Below are 21877 nucleotides of genomic sequence, written 5' to 3'. Positions count from 1 at the left end.
AATAGACATTTACCCGGGGAAGATACACAAGTGGCCAACAGGCATTTGAAATAAGCATAATAAGCATGTGAAAAGTTGCTCAACATCATTTGTCAGTAGAGGAATGCAAATTAAAACCACAGACACTTCTTCACACCCAGTAGGATGCCTACAAAGACAGTAACAAGTATTGCTGAGGATGTGGAGACACTGGCACCTTCGTTAGTTGCTGGTGAGAACGTAAAGTGGTGCAACCACTTTGAGGAACAGTCTGGCAGTTCCTCAAAATACTGCACATGGAATTACCATGTCACCCAGAATAGGCAAATACATACAGACAGAAAGTAGATGAGTCATTGCCAGGGCCTAGGAGTGGGAGGGGGTGGCAGGTGACTTGCAGTGGGTGTGGTACTTCTTTTTGAGGTGATGGAAATGTTCTAAAATTGGATGATGGTGATGGTTGTACAACTCTATGAAGGTACTAAAACAATGAATTGTATACTTTTAAAGTGTTAAGTTTATGGCACGTGAATTATGTATCAATAAAGCTATTATTTAAAAACAATATAGTGTGTGCTAAAGAACCTAAGTGAGGTCTTAATTGTGCTAATCAGCCGTTGTCTTTAGTGGAGACCATGGCAAATAGATGGCACATGCCATGTGATACCTGCCTTCTTTGCAAATGGGGCATAACACCAATTGTTCATGGCTGCTTTTTCTCTGAGTCCAAGAGTGGCTTTAGGATACTTCTCAAAACAGTGCTTCCAGTAACTCCTGGAAATAGACTGGCAAAGATCAGATGAAAGACAGCATGGTGTTTCAGGAGACTACTAATAGTTCCCTGGTGTTGATGGATACAGCAAGACAAGGCTAGAGATCTCTCTCTTCTCCAGGTTAGGGGTTTGAGGAGACCACTCTATGTCAGTGGAAGAGCTGGGGAGAGCCTGGGCCCACCTGGTGTGCCACATAGAGTGCAGTCAGGCTGGAGAGGTATGTGGAAGGAAGCACAGCAGTTGGAAGAAGGAGTCATGGTGTTGCTTATAGACGATGGCGGTGGGATGCGTAGAGAATGGGGCCATCGGCGGACTGAGGCCAGCTTTGGGATGACTGGATAAAGAGGGGTGCATGACATCCGAAAACCAGCCGTGACACTCCTGGAATGTGGTGCTCAGGAAGCCAGAGGATGGGGAGCTAGAAAGAGGGCCCGGTGTACGATTGTGATGCACCGGGGAATGGGAAGTTTCTTGAGATAGTCCACCGTACTTGAGAATAGTTTTAGTCAAGTGTTGATGGAAGGAAACTGGGGCAAATCGAGAAGTAAACTGGATGAGAAAGGTTTCCGATGGTGCAGAGGACAGACTAAGGGGGGAGAAGACTTCATGTGCTTAGTGGGAAGTGGCTTGTGGGGCCAAGGAGGCTCATGACTCGGGGAGAGCACACCATGTAGCTGAAGAGAGTTGGCAGAGGAGCCGGTACGGAGGGAGACACAGGACGTCAGGTTGGTTTTCAGTGGGAAAGAGACTAGAAGCATCCATGTTTGTCATGCCTGTGAAGGGCTTTTCAAATAGGACACTTGAGAAAAATGCTGTTCCAGTAAATACAAGAAACATTCTCCAGCAGCACACTTAATTCGGTATATTAGTTATAGAAAAAACAAAAAAACTGAAATAAACAAGATTATTGTGCTTTCAGTGGAAATTCATAGTGTTCTGTTATTTATAGTTTAGACTGAAGCAAGTCATCAGTAATAAGACTATTGGGGAGGTTTCTTTATTTAACTATGGTGAGATTGGCATGAAGAATATTCCTGTAACATGTCAGAAAACATGCAGCCTTTAAAAATTAGCTTCGTATTAGTGGTATAATGGGCTTCACAATAAATTACGAGGATATAAAAGTTTTTTTCTAGAGAGCATCATATTAATAGTAGTCAGATTTTTACTTAAAAAGTGAGATGAAGGCACTATAGTTGTTCATTCCACTGCAGTTATATAATAATGCACTATGTAAGTAAATTGATAAATATGGTTATTTTATCTAGAAATTGTTTTGTCTTCCTAAATACTTTTATTCTGTAAGAAAAATTTAAGTGCAGAAATGAAGTATACGATTTTTATGTTGGTCATTGTAAATTTTGTATTTGAATTTGCCAATATTCTAAATATAATTCATGGGTTTATTGAAGATTGTTAATTTCTTTCTTTGGGTTTCTAGATACGTTCCTCTTTTTTTTTTCTTTTCTTTTTTTGAGGTGGAGTCTTGCTCTGTCGCCAGGCTGGAGTATGCAGTGGTGCCATCTTGGCTCACTGCAGCCTCTGACTTCCTGGTTCAAGCGATTCTCCTGCCTCAGCCTCCTGAGTAGCTGGAATTATAGGTGTGAGCCACTGCACCCAGCCTGTTACTAGGTGTTTTCTGATGTTTAGCTTGAAGTACATATTAGGAGATCAATTAACAATTTTGGGAGGATACCAAGAGTTGTAAATTTTTTGCAGTAATTACTTTTGTAATATTTCATTGTTACTTTTTGGCTTTTTTGGTTTTCATTTTATGTTTTAGAGAGTGATATAAATCGAAGGAAAAAAGTTAAACTAGGTAACAAATAATTTTTTGTGTTAAAGTTTAGTTTTCTAAAATACCTTATTTTATTTTGTTTTATAGGGATTTGTTTTGGCTGTTACTATGATGCGGGAAGCAATTGACGAATTTCGGCGTTTTCAACGTGACAGGGAAGTGAATTCCCAGCTATATAGCAAGCTTACAGTAAGAGGTCAGCAAGATGCTTTAATCCTACTTAGCGTTTGCCTACTGTAATCATTTCAGAGTTAACAAGTATATGAAACCATTTTAATTCTATTATTGAAAATAGTATTATGCGACTGTATATTGATATTTAATTAATTTCCTTATAATGTATAGTGTGCAGGCAATTTTAGGGGAGATTTTTCTTCATTCTCTGGATGTTTGCGTGTATATTGTGCACACATACATACAAATGCATACACATATTGTTAATCATTATACAATGTGCTCTATTGATATATACACGTTTTCTGAGAAGCGTAATGCCACTTTATCTAAAGTCTATCTTGGTACTATATTTTCAACACACTTAAAAAGTCAAACATCTATACCGTGGCTTTAACCTACACTTAAGTACAAAGGCCTTTGAACAACAGAAATAAATATTGTCGTCTAAGATGGTAACCGATGCGTGCATGTTTCTCCTTAACCTTCATTCAGGCCTTAACTCTCACTTAACTTAGAGCCTTCAAGCACTTGTTTAGCTGATGTTTCAGTCGATAGTAGAGAAAGAAGCAATGTATGAAGAAGAGAGTTGGGGAAATGATTACAAGTAGGTGTAAGACAATTAAAAAGTGACTGAAAACCTTAGGAACGAGGGAGACACCCGGAAAACTAGGTGGGTATTCATAATAACCCCAAAGTCTGTTGAAAAGCTTACAGTGGATTTTTTCATCTTCTATATGTAAGAGGATATTTACAATGAATTATTTAACTTATGAAATAGTACCTTCAAGAATTACTTATTTTTAACACCTTATTGGGCTGTATTTCCCATAACAAAATGTGTCCATGTAAAGTCTACAGTTCAGCGTTTTTTGGTGTATTCATAAAGTTGTATAGCCATCACCATCACTTAAGCCATTTAAGAGTAGTACGCTTTTGACGTTCCCAGGAGGAGCCCTGAGTACATTAGAAGTCGGTACTCTTGCTGCTTCCCTCCCCACCCTGCCCCAGCCCCAGGTGGCCACTGTTCTCCTTTCTGGCCCCGTGTGGTTTTGCCCACTCTGGACATTTTATCAGTGGAATTGTGCAGTATGTGGTCTTTTGTCACCAGCTTTTTTCACTGGGCTTGTTTTCAAGGTTCATCTTTTAGTAGCATTCATCAGCGCTTTATTTCTCTTGGCTGCTCAGTAATATTCCAGTGTGCGATACAGCACATTTTGTGTGTACATTCATTAGTGGATGGACATTTGGGGTTGTTTCCACTTTGTGACTGTTGTGAATAATGCAGCTATGGATATCTGTGTACAAACGTCCGTATGAATTTTGTTTTCGTCTTGGATACATACCTGGGAGTGAAATTCCTGGATTATTTGGTAACTCTGTGGTTAGCATTATAAAGAATTGTCAGCCTGCAATCTTCCTAGTTTGCAGCTTATTCCAAAAGAATTGTGTCCGTCTCTAACCAGTCTAGGGACTGCTTGGAGGATTGACCCTAGGTGCTTGTCTTTTGTTCCCCTAACAGGAACTCAGGACAGAAAAGCAGAAATGTAGCGGCATTTCTCAAACATATGCAAGGCTGATGAACAGCCTCCAGTAGCCTAGGGCAAAAGATGGCAGTGGAGCCAGACGGTAGAGTGTCAGATCCAGGCAGAAGAAGCTGGGGAGGGAGCTTCTTTGGGAAATTTGAATATTTAGAAGTGCCCCTGTGTATGCAGTGGAACTGTGAAAGCTAAGAACTGGAGGAATGCTCAGAAAGACCTGAAGTCCTTCCCTCCAGCCAGTCTCCAGGCTCAGCGCAAGCAGGGAGGGAAGGCGGCAGCAGGGCTGTGAGTGGCCTGGCTGAATCCTCAAGAAGGCTGCAGCACAGAGCCCGGCTGCAAAGCCCAGGGCAGGTTTTGTTTGGGTTTGTTTCTTCCTCCCCCTTCCCCTCTTTTTTCTCTCTTCATATTGAAGGAAATCTTTGTCAAAACACTGGCTCGAATATAACTGAATGGAAGAGAGACTTCAGAGACCATCCATGGTGAAGAATACACACTTTACAAAAACAGTTTAGAAAAATCAGTAAACAAACACAGCTACAGCATATAACAATAAAATCAACCAAGAAGAGGGAGAAATACCTAATTTTCAGAATTACCAGATTATAATGTATGTTCAGTTTTTTTTTTTTTACTATTTTTCTTTTTTCAGACAGAGTCTTGCTCTGTCGCCCAAGCTGGAGTGCAGTGGCGTGATCTCAGCGGCTCGTGCCCCTGGTGTATGTCCAGTTTTCCACAAAAAAGCATGACAAAGCATGCAACAAAACAAAGTGTGGCCCGTTCCGGAAGAAGGTGATAGTAGCTGCCCCTGCGGGAGGCCAGGCATCAGACTTAGGAGACAAAGTTTAACTCAGCGGTCTTTAATGTGCCAAGGCACTCAAGGAAACCATAGGGGTATTGCTTAAAAGATATCAGGAGAATGATGTAGGAACATGTAGAGAATTATTTAAAGGAAGCACACAAATTGTGGCACTCAAAAGTAGAGTAAGTGAAAACAAACACACACTAGAGGGTTTCAGTAGCGGAACTGAGCACACCAAAGAAAGAATCTGTGAACTTAAGCCTAGATCAGTTGTACGTATCCAGTTTGAAAAGCAGAAAGAATGAAAAGAACATGAACAGCTCTTAAGAGACCTGTGGGGCAGCATCAAGCATACCACATACACATGATGGAGATGCAAGAAGGCGAGGACTGAGAGAGAAGACAGCGAAAATATGAAGGAGTAATGGCCAGAAACTTTCCACATTTGATAAAAGATAAGAATCTCTACACTGAGGAAGTACAGCAACCCCACGAAGCATAACGCCAGAAAAATCCACACTGAGACGCATAACCAAGCAGCTGACACCCAGAGACCAAGCAGACACTGAAAACAGAGAGAGAGGTAACTGGCCACATACAAGGGATCCTCAGCAGGATTTATCAGAAGCCATGGAGGTCTGAAGGCAGTGGGGTGACATTTTAAAACTGGTGAGAGGAAAAAAGCCTGTTAACTAAAAATTCTGTGTCTGGTAAAACTGTCATTCAGAAATGAAGATATTGGCTGGGCCTGGTGGCCTATGCTGTAATCCCAGCACTTCGGGAGGCTGAGGCCGGTGAATCACCTGAGGTCAGGAGTTTGAGACCAGCCTGGCCAGTGTGGTGAAACCCTCTCTCTTCTAAAAATATAAAAATTACCTGGGAACGGTGGCATGCGTCTGTAATCCCAGTTAGTTGGGAGGCTGAGGCAGGAGAATCGCTTGAACCTGGGAGGCAGAGGTTGCAGTGAGCCAGGATCTTACCACTGCACTCCAGCCTGGGTGAAAGAGTGAGACTCTGTCTCAGAAAAAAAACAAAACAAAACAATGAAGACATTCACAGATAAACAAAAGCTAGTAAGTTTTCGTGCATCTAAGGGCATTATCAAGAAAACGAAAAGACAGAATGGGAGAAAATTGGAAATCTGGTAAGGATCCAGTATCCAGAATACGTAAGGAACTCAGGATTTCAGCATCAGTAAGGTAACCCAATTAGAAAATAGGCAAAAGGCCTGAATAGACAATTCTATGACGAAGATATACAAATGGCCAGCATGCTTATGAAACAATAGTTAGTCAGCAGCCTTAGACCATAGGGGAATGCAGATCTATAGTGAGATACCACCTAACACCACTAGGTTGGCTGTAATTTAAAACATATAGAATATTGAGTGCTGCAGAGGATCTGGAGAAATTGGAATCTTTGCACATTGCTTGTGGGAACAAAATAGTTCAGCAGCTATGGAAAACACACTTTCAGTTTCTCAAATAGTTCAGAGGAATTTAAAGCAGAGACCCAAGCAGATGTTTATTTATGTTGATCATGAATAAACATTTCTGTGTTTATTCACTATTCACAATAGCCAAAAAGGTAATAATAGCCCGATGTTCACTGAAAGATGAGTGGATAAACAAATGAATGGATAGCAAATTTCTACAATGAATTTTATTCAGGCATAAAAATCATGAAGGGCTGCTACATGCTGCAGCCTGGAGTAACCTCAAAAACATCATGCTATGTGAAAGAAGCCCAGATGCAAAAGATCACATATTGTGATCTTCATTGATATGAAATCTCTAGAACTGGCAAATTACTAGAGATAGATGGCAGATTGGAGGTGCTGTGGATGAGTGGAAGAAGGAGCAGGAAGCATCTGCCTGGCAGGCATCGGGTTTCCTTTTTTCATGATGAAAATGTTTTGGGAGTTGGTAGGGTTGGTTGCACAACATTGTGAATCATTCACTTTAAAATAGCGTTTTATGTACATTAGTTTCACCCAAAAATGGTATAAAATGTTGAGGAAGACATTCTACTGTTATATCTTTTGTACTTCTGTGATACTTGAACTTTGGGTACTTTAAAAATATTTTTCAGTATGTTTATTTTAAATGTAACTGAAAATTTGCCGTTTTAACAACATTAGCCCTGGTTGCTGGTGATCTAAGTTTCACATGTCCATAATGATGATGGTATAGCTGCTTTTTTACTTCCTTGTGTGTGTCAGGTCACATTCAGAGTGCTGGTTCTCACATCTAGCATCGTGCAAGGAGGAGTCGATGTGCTCTCCAAGTTATAGATGAGAAACTTGCAGTTTATGCTGAATAACTTGCCCTGAGTCACAGTAGTTTTAGGTAGAGCTGGTGCTTGAACCTAGATCATTCTGACTCCGATCCAGTGTTCTTTCAACTGTGCTTCATGGCTGGTGGTTCTGATACAGATGTTTGATGAGTGAAATCTGTGGTATTAAAAAACGCAGGCTGAGCATGTGGCTTACACCTGTAACCCCAGCACTTTGGCAGGCCGAGGTGGGTGGATAATGAGGTCAGGAGTTCGAGACCAGCCTGATCAACATGATGAAACCCTGTCTCTACTAAAATTCCAAAAAATTATGTGGGCATGGTGACACATAGCTGTAGTCACAGCTACTTGGGAAACTGGGACAGGAGGGAGAATCACTTGAACTCGGGAGGCGGAGTTTGCAGTGAGCTGAGGTGGCGCCACTGTACTCTAGCCTGGTGACAGAGTGAGACTGTCTCAAAAAAAAAAAAAAGGCAGAAAAAAGGCATCAGTTTAGGCTTATTATTGAGCACAGTTTAAAATTTATTTTTTCGTTAAGAATATTTGCCGTTTATCTCCTCCTCAAGTTCTGGTATTTCACAGTTACCGCTTTGAATGGCATTGATGGCCGCCTCTTTGTGTGCCTTTTTGTGATTTGCTGGGCCATATTTACAGCATTTGGACTGTTTCCTTTTAGAGTTCTGAAGCACATTCTTACAGAAGTAAACTGGAAAAATGTTCTCTGTTATTTTTTTCTTTTGAAAAGGAAAGCCACTTACGTTTTGTTTGGAAACAAAAGATTTTAAGCAGTATATTATCACAGTTACACTGAAATTATTTTGAGTTACCTCGTGTTTTATTTTCTGATTAGCTACAGTTTTAGGTATAGGAATTTTCTATGTATGTTGCTGTTGCTTTACTTTCTTCTTGTTTATGACTGCTTTTTTTTTTTTAAGTAGAGGCAGAGTTTCACCATGTTGGCCAGGCTGGTCTCACTCTTGGCCTCAAATGAGCCACTTGCCTTGGCCTCCCAAAGTCCTAAGATTAGACGTGAGCCACCATGCCTGGCCTTTCTTGAAGTATACTTAAATCATTTTTGTTTGCTGTGGTCTAACATCTCAGCAGCATTTGAAAAGAATTTATTCCAGTATTTCATTTAGGGACATTCAGTATACATCATGATATTAGATTGGTGCAAAAATAGTTGTACCATGTAATTTTGTCATTGGAATTAATGGCAAAACTGCTATTACTTTTGGGCCAACCTATGTCTGCTATAATGATATTTCATGAACACTTTTCATTTATTATCTCCTAATTTTAGTCCTCTGTGGCTAGACCAAGGTAGATATACTCAGGCCTGGCCATACAGACTCAGGAGTGGTTGTAAACACACACACCCACACGCACACACACAAGCAGATATATAAACTCATTACCACCTTCTTCTCAGGTCACCCTTAAAGGATCTGCATGAATTCATTTCTTCATGATACGTTGACTACAAGTCTTTCCATCCCGCCTTTTCACTTGAGGTGTGTGTGCTGCCTTCAGGTCTAACCAGTGCTTGTAACCAGGGAGATACTTCCTAGTCACCGAAGCCACTGAAGTCTGTCCCTGCAGCCCTTGTCCAGCCCTTCGCTGGGCCTGGCTGATGGGACTTTACTTGCAGCCCGGCAGTTCTTGGCCTGGCTCCAGCTCTGTCTGCAGCTGTCTTTTATCTTGGCTTTTAAGATTTTCTTTTTTGTTTTTTTCTTTGAGACAGTCTCACTCTGTCGCCGAGGCTGGAGTGCAGTGGCACGATCTCTGCTCACTGCAACCTCTGCCTCCTGGGTTTAGGCGATTCTTCTGCCTCAGCCTCCCGAGTAGCTGGGACTACAGGTGCGTGCTACCACGCTCGGCTAATTTTTCTGTGTGTTTTGTAGAGACGGGGTTTCAGCATCTTGGCCAGGCTGATCTCAAACTCCTGACCTTGTGATGTGCCCACCTTAGCCTCCCAAAGTGCTGGTATTACAGGAGTGACCCACTGCACCCAGCCTAAGATCTTCTTTTTATTATCGGTTTTGCGCAATTTGATTATGATGTGCTTAGCTGTAATTTTCTTTATGTTTTTTATGCTTGGGGTTCGTGTAACTTTTTGAATCTGTGGGTTCTGATTTTGACTAAATGTGGAAAGTGTTTAACCTTTATTTCTTCAAATATTTCTTCTCTCTCCAGTGTCGAGGTTTCCAGTTATACCTATATTAGACTGTTTGAGGTTGTCACAAAACTCATTGATGTTTTCAGATTTTTCTTTTAAATTCTTTTTTTCTTTTGTAGAGTTCTATTGCTGTGTCTTGATTCATTCTTCTTTCCTTCCAGAATGTCTGTTCTATCGTGTGTTAGTCTGTTCTTACGCTGCTAAGAAAGAAAGATTGGAGACTGGGTAATTTAGAAGGAAAGAAGTTTCATTGACCCACAGTTCAGCATGGCTGGGAGGCCTCAGGAAACTTAAGAACCATGGCGGAGGGGGAAGCAAACATGTCCTTCTTCACATGGTGGCAGCAAGGAAACGTGCTGAGCAAAAAGGGGAAGAGCCCCTTCTAAAACCATCAGAACACACTATCATGAGAGCAGCATGAGGGTAACTGTCACCTTGATTTGTTTACCTCCAACCGGGTCCCTTTCATGACGCTTGGGGAGTATAGGAACTATAATTCAAGATGAGGGTTGGGTGGAGACACAGCCAAACCATATCATACTGTGAATTTCGTTTGTTGTATTTTTTATCTCAAGCATTGTTGTTTTTGTGTCTGGAAGTTTGATTTGGATCTTTTTTATATTCTTCATGTCTCTAACTTTCTGATCATTGGAATACAGTTTTCATAGGCGTTTTCATGTCCATATCTGCTAGTTGTAACATTGTCAGTTGTGGGTCAGTTTTGATTGGATGGTGTTTCTCCTTATATGGGTCTTGCTTCTTTGCATGCCTATTAATTTTTTATTGGATGTCTGACTTTGTGAATTTTACCTTTTTGGGTGGTGGAGATTTTTATATTCCTGCAAATATTGTTGAGTATTGTTTTGGGGTGCTGTTCAGCGACTTGGATAGCTCTTGCAGTTGCATCATTGGACAGATCTGGGGCATGCTTCGTGGGGGTGGTTATTTCCCAGCATGAGGCCAGACCTGCTCTGTGGGTCATGGGCTTCTCCAGTCTGGCAGGAAGGGCATTTTGTGAACATGGGCATTCTCTGTTCCTTTTGAATGTCCCTCTGTCACTGCCCTCCTCTCTGGACTTTTTCTCAGCATCCAGGCATGTTCTCTTTCAGGAGCTCTGCCCTGGCCCTTCCTTTAGCCTGCATGCTCTGCTTTAGATGCCTGTTCGTGGCCTCCCTACTGCTTCCTGACTCCTGGCTCCAAGGCCGCCTTTTCTAGGAGTCCTCTCCTAACCCTGCTCACAGTCACGAATGCACACCTCTGCCCTCCGCCAGCATCCTGGGTCTTGTGCTCTGCCCCCATTATTTTTCCATAGCACCTGCTACCTTCCAGCATACTATACACCTGTTATACGTATGCCCTTGTCACTGGTGTAGCACAGATGCCTTCAGTAGGAACTGGAACGTAGTACGTGTTGAGGAAATGGGTGAAGTACTGCCTTCAGATTTTGTGTGGTTTTGCTGTACTTCTTTCTTGAAGTGTGTTCTCAGTGCCTTAATGTGTTTTAGGATTTCATCCATTTGAATTTGCTTCTGTGGACTGTTTTATAGCCTAGAATAGTAATGTCATCTACATCATAAGATAAATTGTATCTTTTTGTTAAACTAGAATTTTTACCATTACTTTTTATTGGGTAAGAAGTTTTCGAATTAATTAGCTAGAAGATAACAGTAATTTTGTTCAACTCGGTTTCATGGGATTATTTTTAGGAATGTTTATTTGAAATAGGTGGATGTCGTGACCTGCAAAGAAACTGCTATGCTCAAGTGACGCAGTTTTACATGAGAAGTCTCTGGCCTGGACCTCAGAGTTTTTGACTTACATTTCAGAGCACTTTTGCAAGCAGAATGGAGCGGAATCCTAGTTTATTCACTCAGCCACTTTGTCACAAAATGTTTATTGGGTACCTACTTAGGGCTTTGGCACATCCCATTTACTTACTTAAATGATATCCCTCAAACTCTACAGAGACATGTGGCTGTGAGTAATTTGGCAATGAGTCTACATGCTTTTGCAGTTGAAAATCTTAGAGACCTAAGTTTTGTTTACTTTGGTCAGCATATTTATTTAGTTTAAATGTGAGGTGATAAACTATCATCTCAACTAAACTTGTTTATAGAAAATAAGTTATACTTTATTTCACTTTAGTGGATGGATATTAAGATTTAATGATTGATTACTAGAAGTATTAGAACCTCCTGTTCATTATTGTCCTTGCATTTATTTAGAAAAAACAAAACAAAACCAAACCCAGTATTTGCTGGGTGTGGTGACTCATGCCTGTATTCATAGCACTTTGGAAGGCTGAGGTGGGCAGATTGCTTGAGCTCAGGAATTTGAGTCCAGTCTGGGAACTCAGTGAAATCTAATCTCTACAAAAAATACAAAATTAGCCGGGTGTGGTGGTGCATACCTGTAGTCCCATCTGCATGGGAGGCTGAGGTAGGAGGATCACCTGAGCCAGGGAGATGGAGGCTGCTGTGCTTGCACCACTGTACTCCAGGCTGGGTGACAGAAATTAATAATAAAAGTTACTTAATTATCTCCCACTCTTATACCTTGTGTGGATATAAGTACATTTTTATCCTTAGTTGCTAGTATTTGTGTTTACTAGGACTTACATGATTATGTGCTTTAATCCATTAGGACATTGGCTCATTTTAACTACTTAGGACTAGATTGGTTGTAAATTCCTTTTCGTTAATTAATTTATAGTAAATGTACAAACCAGTAATGTGGTCATTTATTATCATTGTCAAGTCTATGTACTGTACATAATCGTGTGTGCTAACTTTGACACAACTGCAGCGCAGTGGATGGTGTACAGCAGCGTCACTGCAAACGCCTGACTCCCTCCTTGTGTTGTGGCAGGGATGTTAACCATCCCCGCTTCCCCCCACAATCCCACTAACCTTCCCAGCCTCTGGTAATCATTTTTCTGCTCTCTGTCTCCATGAGTTCACTTTAACATGGATACATTTTGGATATGCATTTGGAAAGAAGAAACTAAATGTCATAAAAATGTATTTCACTTACACTTTACACCTATCATAGGATCTGAAATTTAGTAGATACTCAGATGTTTGAATATTGATAGCATTTTAAGCATCTTCTTTACAGGTGCATGTAAAATATTACTGGTGTTTATGTGGGTTATTAAAAGGTTCACGGGTTAGATTTGCTGTGTAAGTAAGTCTGGAAAGGAGGGATTTCAGTCAAAGTGAGCAAGTGCTGGGAGCTTCTGCAAATAAGTAGAAGGCACCCTACAGTGGAGGGAGGAGGCTTCCAGTGAGATGAGGCTTCCAGTGAGGTATAGCAGGGGCCAAGAGAGATGGAGGAGCCAGTTGGTAAAGCCTGGCAGTTAACCCACAGTCAGTGTTAAGGAACTTACTTTTTTTTGTATATATACAAATGTGATTATCTTCTAAATAATTATCAAATGGAATTTTTTCAGGGGGGAAACACAGTCCTTAGTTTTTTCAACTCATTCTTTTGGAATTAGGGAAATTATAATATTATATTCTCTTTACCCAGGCAGAAATTAATGACTGGTAGTGGGGTTGGTGGGAAGGTCGTATGTTTAAGAATCATTGGTGTAAGAATAGGTGGTTATTTGAGATGCATTTGGATCTTTCTCAGAGGAGCCCATAGAACTTGTTCATGGGAGCGTGTGAGATGAATGCTTTTCCTCTATGAGAAAAAAAACCTATCCTGTTAGGTTTTTGAAGAATAATAGAAGGGAACATTTATTGCTATAAAGGTTTGGTGGAAATATTTAATTGAAATAGTTTAGGGAGAAGAAAGTACTGTTGTTACCTTACTTGGTGATACAGTTTGTCTGTGTCCCCACCCAAATCTCATCTGGACTTGCAGTTCCCATAATCCACACGTGTTATGGGATGGACCCAGTGGGAAGTAATTGGATCATGGGGGTGGTTATCCCCATGCTGTTCACTTGATAGTGATTGAGTTCTCACGAGATCTAATGGTTTTATAAAGGGTTTTTCCCCCTTTGCTCGGCACTTCTCCTTGCTGCCACCATGTGAAGAAGGAAGTGTTTGCTTCTCCCTACACCAGGATTGTAAGTTTCCTGAGGCCTACACAGCCATGCTGAATTGTGAGTCAATTAAAACTCTTTCCTTTATAAACTACCTAGTCTCGGGTCTGTCTTTATTAGCAGTGTGAGAACGGACTAGTATAAATGGTGATAGTCACTATTAATTAGTTCACTAAAAAACAAAAAGCCAATAATAATGCGTGACTTACTGAGGGTGCACTTGATAGTAAATTGAATAGGGATAGTTTTAAGAAAAAAAAATGTCATTAGATTTAAATACAAGCATTTATATTGAAATGTCTTTACTGCATTTAGAGCTTTCTTCTCTATCAAGTGCAACTCTGAGATTATTAAACTTTGTCTGTTTTATAAAATCTTTGTGTTGTTGATTGCTTTGTAGGGTTATTGAGGCCGGGTGACAGTTGTGTGTTTTATGTGTGCACAGTGACTCTTAAAATTGAGGGATTTTTCTGTTACCAGTCTCTCTCAAATCTTATTAGTATACTGCTAGGATCAGTTGACACCTCATTTAACAAAACGTTGGCCAGAAATCAAACCCTTAATGTAAGTGTGTGCTGTTAGAATGTGGCAGAAAAAGGCAGTTGGTGCTGGCCTTCACTGGTGGACAGGTGTGTGAAAGTGGCAGCTTCTCTGCCCTGTCTTCTCTGTCCAGTGCCCTAAATGTTCTTTGGCAAAGAGGACAGCAAATAAGTTATTCAAGAAGCTAGGACCTGATAACAATTTCATCAATTCTTCAAAATTTAAATATGTGTATTTTCAGCAGTTATATAAGGCAGATGGTCGTACTATTTTGTCACTGTACTCTGTTTAGCTTTCTAATACTTTGTTCATAGTGTAATATTAACGTTTTTGAGAACTTTTTATACTGTATTTTATCACAAACTTTTTTCCTTAAACGTGATTGAAGATAATTTCCATAGAAATGAATCACAATCACTATATAATGCCTGAAAATTATAGGCTATTAAATATGTTATGTGTCCTACCATGTTAGAGAATAATAAATTTCTCAGAAATGTTAGATCTTAGTTACAGAGTCAAAAAGGATGTGTTTCTGTTTCAAAATGTTTTAAAATTATTTATTATATCTTATGACTATAGTTTTTCTTTTTCTCTCCTTTTAAAATGTGTTGATTACAGATAATGTGAAAAAAAACAGAAGGAAAGAAGGGTGGATCAGATGGCTAGGAAAGAGAGTGAAATGAGGTGATGAAGTAGGAACTCTAGGTCAGCGGGGCGTCTTTACTGCCGAGTGCTTTGCTGTGAGAAGCATAGCAGTGTTGGGGGAGGTCTAAGGTCTGAGTGGCCATGTTCATAGCAATTCAAGTGGACATTGATTTGTGAGTCTGTTTTCTGGTTATGTGTAGGCATACACTTAATGATTTTAAAGCTATGTTAATATTTGTTTCACACATAACTCTAAAGAGCATTTCTGTTTTATAAGATAAATAAAAATAGCTTCAGCCCTTATTGGTTATATAATTGAGGAATATAGAAAAAAATAATGCATATAAAAGTTTTACTATCTCCAAAGCAGATCTTTCAGAGCAGTGTGATACTACTGAAATATAGCCGCTTTAAGAGGTATTTGGGAAATAAGGTCTTTTAGTAAGTTGGATATGGGTCTAAAAGTCAGTGTAATGAGTGTGATGTTAGTTTTTGAAAATATGAACTGAACTGTGGCCTGTTAGCTGTCAGCATAAACCGAATGTAAAATGAAGGAACATTTTCCCATGTTAGGAGAGTAATTATGAAAATGTAAAAATAAACACACAAAGCCATTGCTAGTCTTAAAAGAGAGTGAGATGGAGAGATTGAGGAAGTGATGGAAGGCGGTGGGGGGAGGCACGGGGAGAATGAAGGGCAGAGACAGAGAGAATGGGAGGAAGGGAGGGAATGAATTTGCTTGCTCTGTTACCTAAGTGTGTCTCCAATTATGTATGTAACATTCATCTACTGTCTGTCATACTACACATGATATTTTGTAGATGTTTAAGTATATGTGAAACTTTATCAGTGACTTTTCTGCGTTAGATATTTTGTAGGTAAGAATTTATTCACATAGATAAGTCATTTTTAGTAATAAAGCTTTAGGTAGAACTTTTTCAGTCCTCTCCTATTTTGGTGAAAGTGTTAAGAGAGGGTGATTTTATATGTAATTTGCTTTATTTCTTTTTGGTCAGTTATATGCTAGTTAATGCCATTTATGATACTAACTTAAAGATTTTTACATCTCTGTGTTAAGTTTCATTGCTCAAATTATTTAGTAATATTTCTGATAATCGTTAACTTGACTTGGAACTGAAACAATTACAAAACATGGGAATAACCTTCTTAGTGGAATCCCCTTTTAAATTGCTATGCAGGGATTCTCCCTCTTTGTTTTTATTGGGAGATAAATAATTATTTGTGTTTGGAAGTTTACTAAGAGAAGTTAATTATTAGTGACTGTCTGAAAGTATAAGTATAGGGAAATTTCTGAAGCATTTTTTTCTGCAGCTTATTTCTAAAGTCATTTTTTAATCGAAAGTTGACTTTAGGTGTGACGTTGGGTGTGCTGTTGTTGCCTTGAGTTGATTGTACTTCTTTTTTTTTTAGGTAAAGTGCAAGTTAAGAGTTCAGACATACAAGTTGGAGACCTCATCATAGTGGAAAAGGTTGATGAATTTTTAATATATTTTAGACCTATATTTACTAGTTACAAATGTTTAGCCTGATTGCAAGTAACTTCTGAATTTGAAAGAAATTGTGTGAGACATGTATTTTAAATTATAATATCCTGTGTAAGATTTGGTGTATGTGAAGAAGAATCTAGATTTTGTATATTCTGTTTTGCTAAAGTATATTTCAGTGTGTGTAGGCAAATTGATTTTTTTCTGAAACGAAGTGTTAACTGCTTAATGTTGTATTATCAAGATTATTTTATGTCATCACAGAATTTTATCAGAACCTGTTTATGATACTGTGCTTCAGTTTTCAGAACTTCCTTCTTCAGGGATAATCATCCTTTAGTATCCGTGAGAGAGTAGTTCCAGGATCCTGCCAAGAATGCCAACATCCACTGATGCTCAGATTTCTTATATGACATTTCATAGTCTATGCATAAGTAAACCTCTGTATACTTTAAATCGGTGGTCCCCAGCCTTTTCAGCACCGGGAACCAGTTTTATGGCAGACAGTTTTTTCCATGGACCAGGGTTCTGTGGGCTTGGTTTTGGAATGAAACTGTTCTACCTCAGATCATCAGGTATTAGATTCTCTTAAGGAGCGTGCAACCTAGGTCCCTCGCATGCGCAGTTCACAGCAGGGTTCTTGCTTCTGTGAGAGTCTAACGCTGTTGCTGGTCCTACAGGAGCATTGCTCTCCACTCACCTCCTGCTGTGCAGCCGCATTCTGAAAAGGCCTGGGGATAGGGACCTCTGCTTAAATCCTCTTTAGATTATTTATGGTACTTCATACAATGGAAATGCTATCGGAATAGTTATACTGTATTTTTGGTGTGTTTTATTCTTATTTTTTATTTTTTTATTTTTTCCTGAATCTTGTCTCTCAATTCTTGGTTGAATTCCCATCTGTGGAACCCATGGATATAGAGGGCCAGCTGTAGTTATATTACACGTAATTACTGGATACAATTCATATGGTTAAAAGATTTAAGAGGGAAAAGTGAATAGAAGTAAAATTTTAGGTCAATACGGGAAGAAGCTGTAAGATAAATATCAGTGGTCCGAGGTGGAAGTCATCAGGGCTGCTGGTGGTGTGGCATGTGACTGAAGGTGCAGTCTGCCTGTAGGGTGAGTGCATTCCGGGTGCTCTCGTCTGCCCCATCCCAACTGCATGAGGGCTGTGCACAGGATACCTGTGTCTGTGTTACGGGAGTTCGTTCTAAAGTGCTCTCGTCTGCCTACTTCCATGACTGTATGGGTAAACTAAGATGGAATCCTGAAAAGGGCTCAGGTCACACACGAGAAGGAAGAAACTGGAAACCCAGGACTAAATATCAGAAGAGACCAACTGAAAACAAATAATAAAATGCAGACGTACATTCTAATGGTCTAAATACAGCAATCAAGAGACAGAATGGATAAAAAGCAAAAAAGCAAGACCCATCTCTATGTTGTTTACATGAAAGTCCCTTCAAATTCAGTGACATAGATAGGATGAAAGTAAAAGGGTAGAAAAATATATGGCATGTAAAATCAAGCAAAAATAATAGGAACTGCATTAATGTCCAAGAAAGTGTACTTTAGAGGAAAGAAAATGACTAGAGACAAGAAGACATTATATAACAATAATAGATCAATCCATCAGGAGGATGCAGTGATTCCAAACTGGTACTCACTAAACAACAGATCTATGAAATTCAGGAATCAGAAACTGTCAGCACTGAACAAAGTCGACAAGTCCAGTTACAAGTGGGTACTTTGGCACCACCCTCCAGGCGCTGGAGAGAAGTAGTGATGCTCAGCAGTGATGTGGAAGATGTGCACAGGACCAACCAGCAGGAGTTGCTTAGGATACATACACCATTGTACTTGTCGATAGGAGAGCACACATTGATTTCAAGTGTCTGTAGAACATTCACCAAGTTAAGGCATATTCTGTACCATAAAATAAACGTCACAAATGGAAAAGAATTGAAATCATACAGAGTGTGTTCTCTCACTGTAATAGAATTGTTAAAAATCAGTAACAAAGGCAACAGGAAAACTCTAAAACATGGAAAGTAAACAGCACATTTTGAATTAATTTATAGGATAAATTGTAAGTCTCAAGCAAACAATACATACAGCTGAATAAAAGTGAGAAGTCAGCATTCTGGGACAAGTGCGATGTATATAGGGCAGTGCTGAGAGGAACTCTGTAGCATGAAACTGCTATGTGGGTGGAAACAAGCAGAGGTCGCAGCTCAGTAATCCAAATCCCTACTGCAAGAATCTAGGAGAAAACAGCAAAGTTAAACCAAGGCAAGCAGAAGGAAGGGAGTAGTAAAGACACAAGTGGAAGTCAATAACGTGGAAAATAGGAAGACAAGATAGAAAATCTGTGAATACAAAAGCCGGTTCTTCTAGATAAGTTAATAAAATTGATAAACCTCTTGCAAGCAAGACTGATCAAAATAAAAAGAGTGATGTCACAAATCACCAGTATCAGTAATGAAATAGGGGCTTTCACTATAGATCCTGCAGCCATTAAAAAGACAGTTACAAAATGCTACAAACACCTTGATGCTCATAAATAGAAGAAATGGACAAATTCTTCTGAAACCATAAAGTATAAGAATTCAATCAAAATGAAATGGCCAAGATTAATAGTCCTATAGCCAGTAAAGATGCTGAATTATTAATTTAAAAGCTCTTAAGAAGGAAATATCTAGATCCAGATATTTTCACTGGAGAATTCCTTAAAATTAGAGAAGACTCAGCATCAACTTCACACAGTTGTTTTCGGAAAATAATTGAGAGTGGTACACTACCCAACTCATTTTATGAGGTCAGGAATATCTTTATCTCAACACCAGAAAAAAGGCAGTACAGTAAAAGAAAACTAGAGCCCAGTACCCCTTATGAATATAGACACAAAAATCTTTTAAAAAGCTTGCAAATTGATTAACAGCAGTACACAAAGATGAGTAATACATCACAACCCAGTACAGATTATTCCAGGTATATAAATGTGGCTCAGCATTCTAAAATCAAGCAGTGTAATCTACCCTATCAACAGACTAAAGAAAAATCACGTAATCAGTTGTTGCAGGAAGACCATTTGACTTAACCCAATACTCATTTATGATAAAAACTCTGAGCAGTTGGATTAGAGATATCTTGTTGTGAAAAAATTGACAGAAAGCTTGTAGCCAACATCATACTTAATGGTGTAAGACTGAATGTCTCCTCTCTGAGATTGGGGACAAGACAAAGATGTTTGCTGTTACTACGCTTATTCAATTGGCAGTTTTAGTATGTAAGGCAAGAGAAGAAAATAAAGACATATAGATTAGAAAAGAAAATAAAAGACATACATATTAGAAAAGAAAAAGTCTCAATTTGCTGATGACATAACTGTAACATACACATATACATGTATGTTGAAAATCCCAAAGGATCTAGAGAAAATCTCCTGGAACTAGTAAGTTCAGCATGGTGTCAAGTTACAAGATCAATGCACAGATAGGGGCCTCAATTTTATGTAATAACAATGAACATATGGACACAGAAATTAAAAATGCAGTACTCTTATACTCATTCCTGTGAAAATGAGATCTTATATATGTTGAGACTTACAATGTGTTGATAAAACTAATCTAAGAAAACGTAACTAAACAGACCCACTGTCTCCTTGGATTGGAACATTCTGCATTCCAGTTTTCCCAGAATTGTTCTGTATACTAATACCATTCCTCTCAAAATCTCAGCAAGGTTGTTTTTCTTCTTATTTTTGAAGATGTAGATAATCTTACTCTAAAACGAATTCAGAAAGGCGCAGGCTGTAGAATAGCTAAACCAACTTTGACAAGGAAAGTCAAGTGGGAAGAGTCACCCTTCCTGATGTTAAGGCATGTTGAATAGTCACATCAGTTAACAATGTGTGGAAGAAGGACAGAGGCACAGGTTAACAAAACGTTATAGAGAAACCAGAATTAGACAAAGGTGCACAAACAAGTGGAGGAGAGGCAGCCTTTTCAAATGGGGCTGGGCATCCAGAGGTTAAAAAAAATAAATAAAAAGACCATGGACTTAATGTAAAATGTTAAACTGCAAAACTTTCAGGAGAAAACCAAAATATTTAGAATCTAGGGATAGGAAAATATTTCTTAAACCTGATACCAAAAGGACAATGTGTAAAAGAAAAAATTGATAAATTGCATACCATTAAAATTTAAAACGTTTGCTTTGTGAAAACTCATGTGAATACAATGAAAAACAAGATACAGATTGGGAGAAAATACTTCTAACGCATATATTCGACAAACTCAGGAATATAAAAAAAACTCCTAAAACAGTATTTTAAAAAATTAATTAGAAAATGGGTAAAAGATTTCAAGAGACATTTTGACAAACATTTACAGATAGAAAATAAACACTTGGGCCAGGTGCAGTGACTCACATGTGTAACTTCAGCGTTTTGGGAGGCTGAGGCGGGCAGATCATAAGGTCAAGAGATTGAGACCATCCTTACCAACATGATGAAATCTTGTCTTTACTAAAAATACAAAAATTAGCTGGGCTGGTGGCATGCACCTGTAGCCCTAGCTACTTGGGAAGCTGAGGCAGGAGAATTCCTTGAACCTGGGAGGCGGAGGTTACAGTGAGTCGAGATCTCACCACTGTACTCCAGCCTGGCGACAGAGTGAGACTCTTATCTCAAAAATAAGAATAAAATAAAAATAAACACATGAACGGAAATTCACCATCATTAGTCATCAGGAAATGCAAATTGAAACAGTGAAATATCAGTGTGCATCCATCAGTACAGCTACAATGAAAGCATGGTGCCAAAACCAAATGTTGGAAACTATGTGAAGGAGCAGATCACTTTTATATTGCTTGTGGAACTATAAATAATATAATTATTCTGGAAAATCTCTACATAGTTTCTTTAAAAAAAATACCTGTGTAACTGTCATACTACCCAGCGGTTGCACTCCTGGACCTTTATCACAGAGAAATGTTAGTTTAAGTTGATACCAAAAAACCTGTGCAGGAATGTCTTTATCTACATTATTCATAGTAGCTCAATTCCAGAAAGTCCGTATATCCCGGGTGAGTGGCTAGTCAGAGAAGCTGCTGTGCATTCACATCGTGGCATGCAGTGTCAGAAGAACACAGGGCTCCTTGCTTTTGTGATGTCCCTCATCTTGAGGGGAAGGAAAAAGAAACAAAAAGTATCCAATAATTATTTAAAATTTTCTAGTTTGTTTATGAGTGCTCCATAGAAAATAAGACAGAATAAGGATGTAAAGAGTCTGAATATGAAACTTTAGAAAATACTTCTAAGGGCTGGACATGATGCACTTCGGGAGGCCAAGGTGAGAGGATCACGTAAAGCTAGGAATTTGAGACCAGCCTGGACAACATAGACCAAAATTCAAAGAATTAGCCAGGTGCAGTGGCACACATCTGCTGTCCTAGCTGCTTGGGAGACTGAGGCAGGAGGATTGTGTGGGCCCGGGAATTCAAGACTGCAATGAGCCATGATCATTGTTGAAACATATTAAACAGACCAAAGTAAATGTAAAGACAGCCCATGCTCATGGTTAGAAG

At 39.2% G+C, this 21877-nt stretch overlaps 1 protein-coding gene across 5 annotated transcripts in view; it reads left to right on the top strand.

Moving 5' to 3' along the window:
• The window catches only part of ATP9B (ATPase phospholipid transporting 9B (putative)), a 277165-nt gene that overhangs the window by 44602 nt on the left and 210686 nt on the right, over positions 1 to 21877 (top strand). For all 5 annotated transcript variants that reach the window (XM_074383227.1, XM_074383229.1, XM_074383230.1 and 2 more), the window contains 2 exons: positions 2638 to 2746; positions 16212 to 16270. In XM_074383227.1, coding sequence (XP_074239328.1) covers positions 2638 to 2746; positions 16212 to 16270 — 168 coding nt within the window. The remainder of the gene's footprint in view (positions 1 to 2637; positions 2747 to 16211; positions 16271 to 21877) is intronic.

This window comes from Saimiri boliviensis, chromosome 13, assembly GCF_048565385.1.
Source record: "Saimiri boliviensis isolate mSaiBol1 chromosome 13, mSaiBol1.pri, whole genome shotgun sequence".
Taxonomy (NCBI): Eukaryota; Metazoa; Chordata; class Mammalia; order Primates; family Cebidae; genus Saimiri; species Saimiri boliviensis.
Note: the sequence above shows the minus strand (reverse complement) of the source record. Positions and strands in the feature narration are given on the sequence as shown.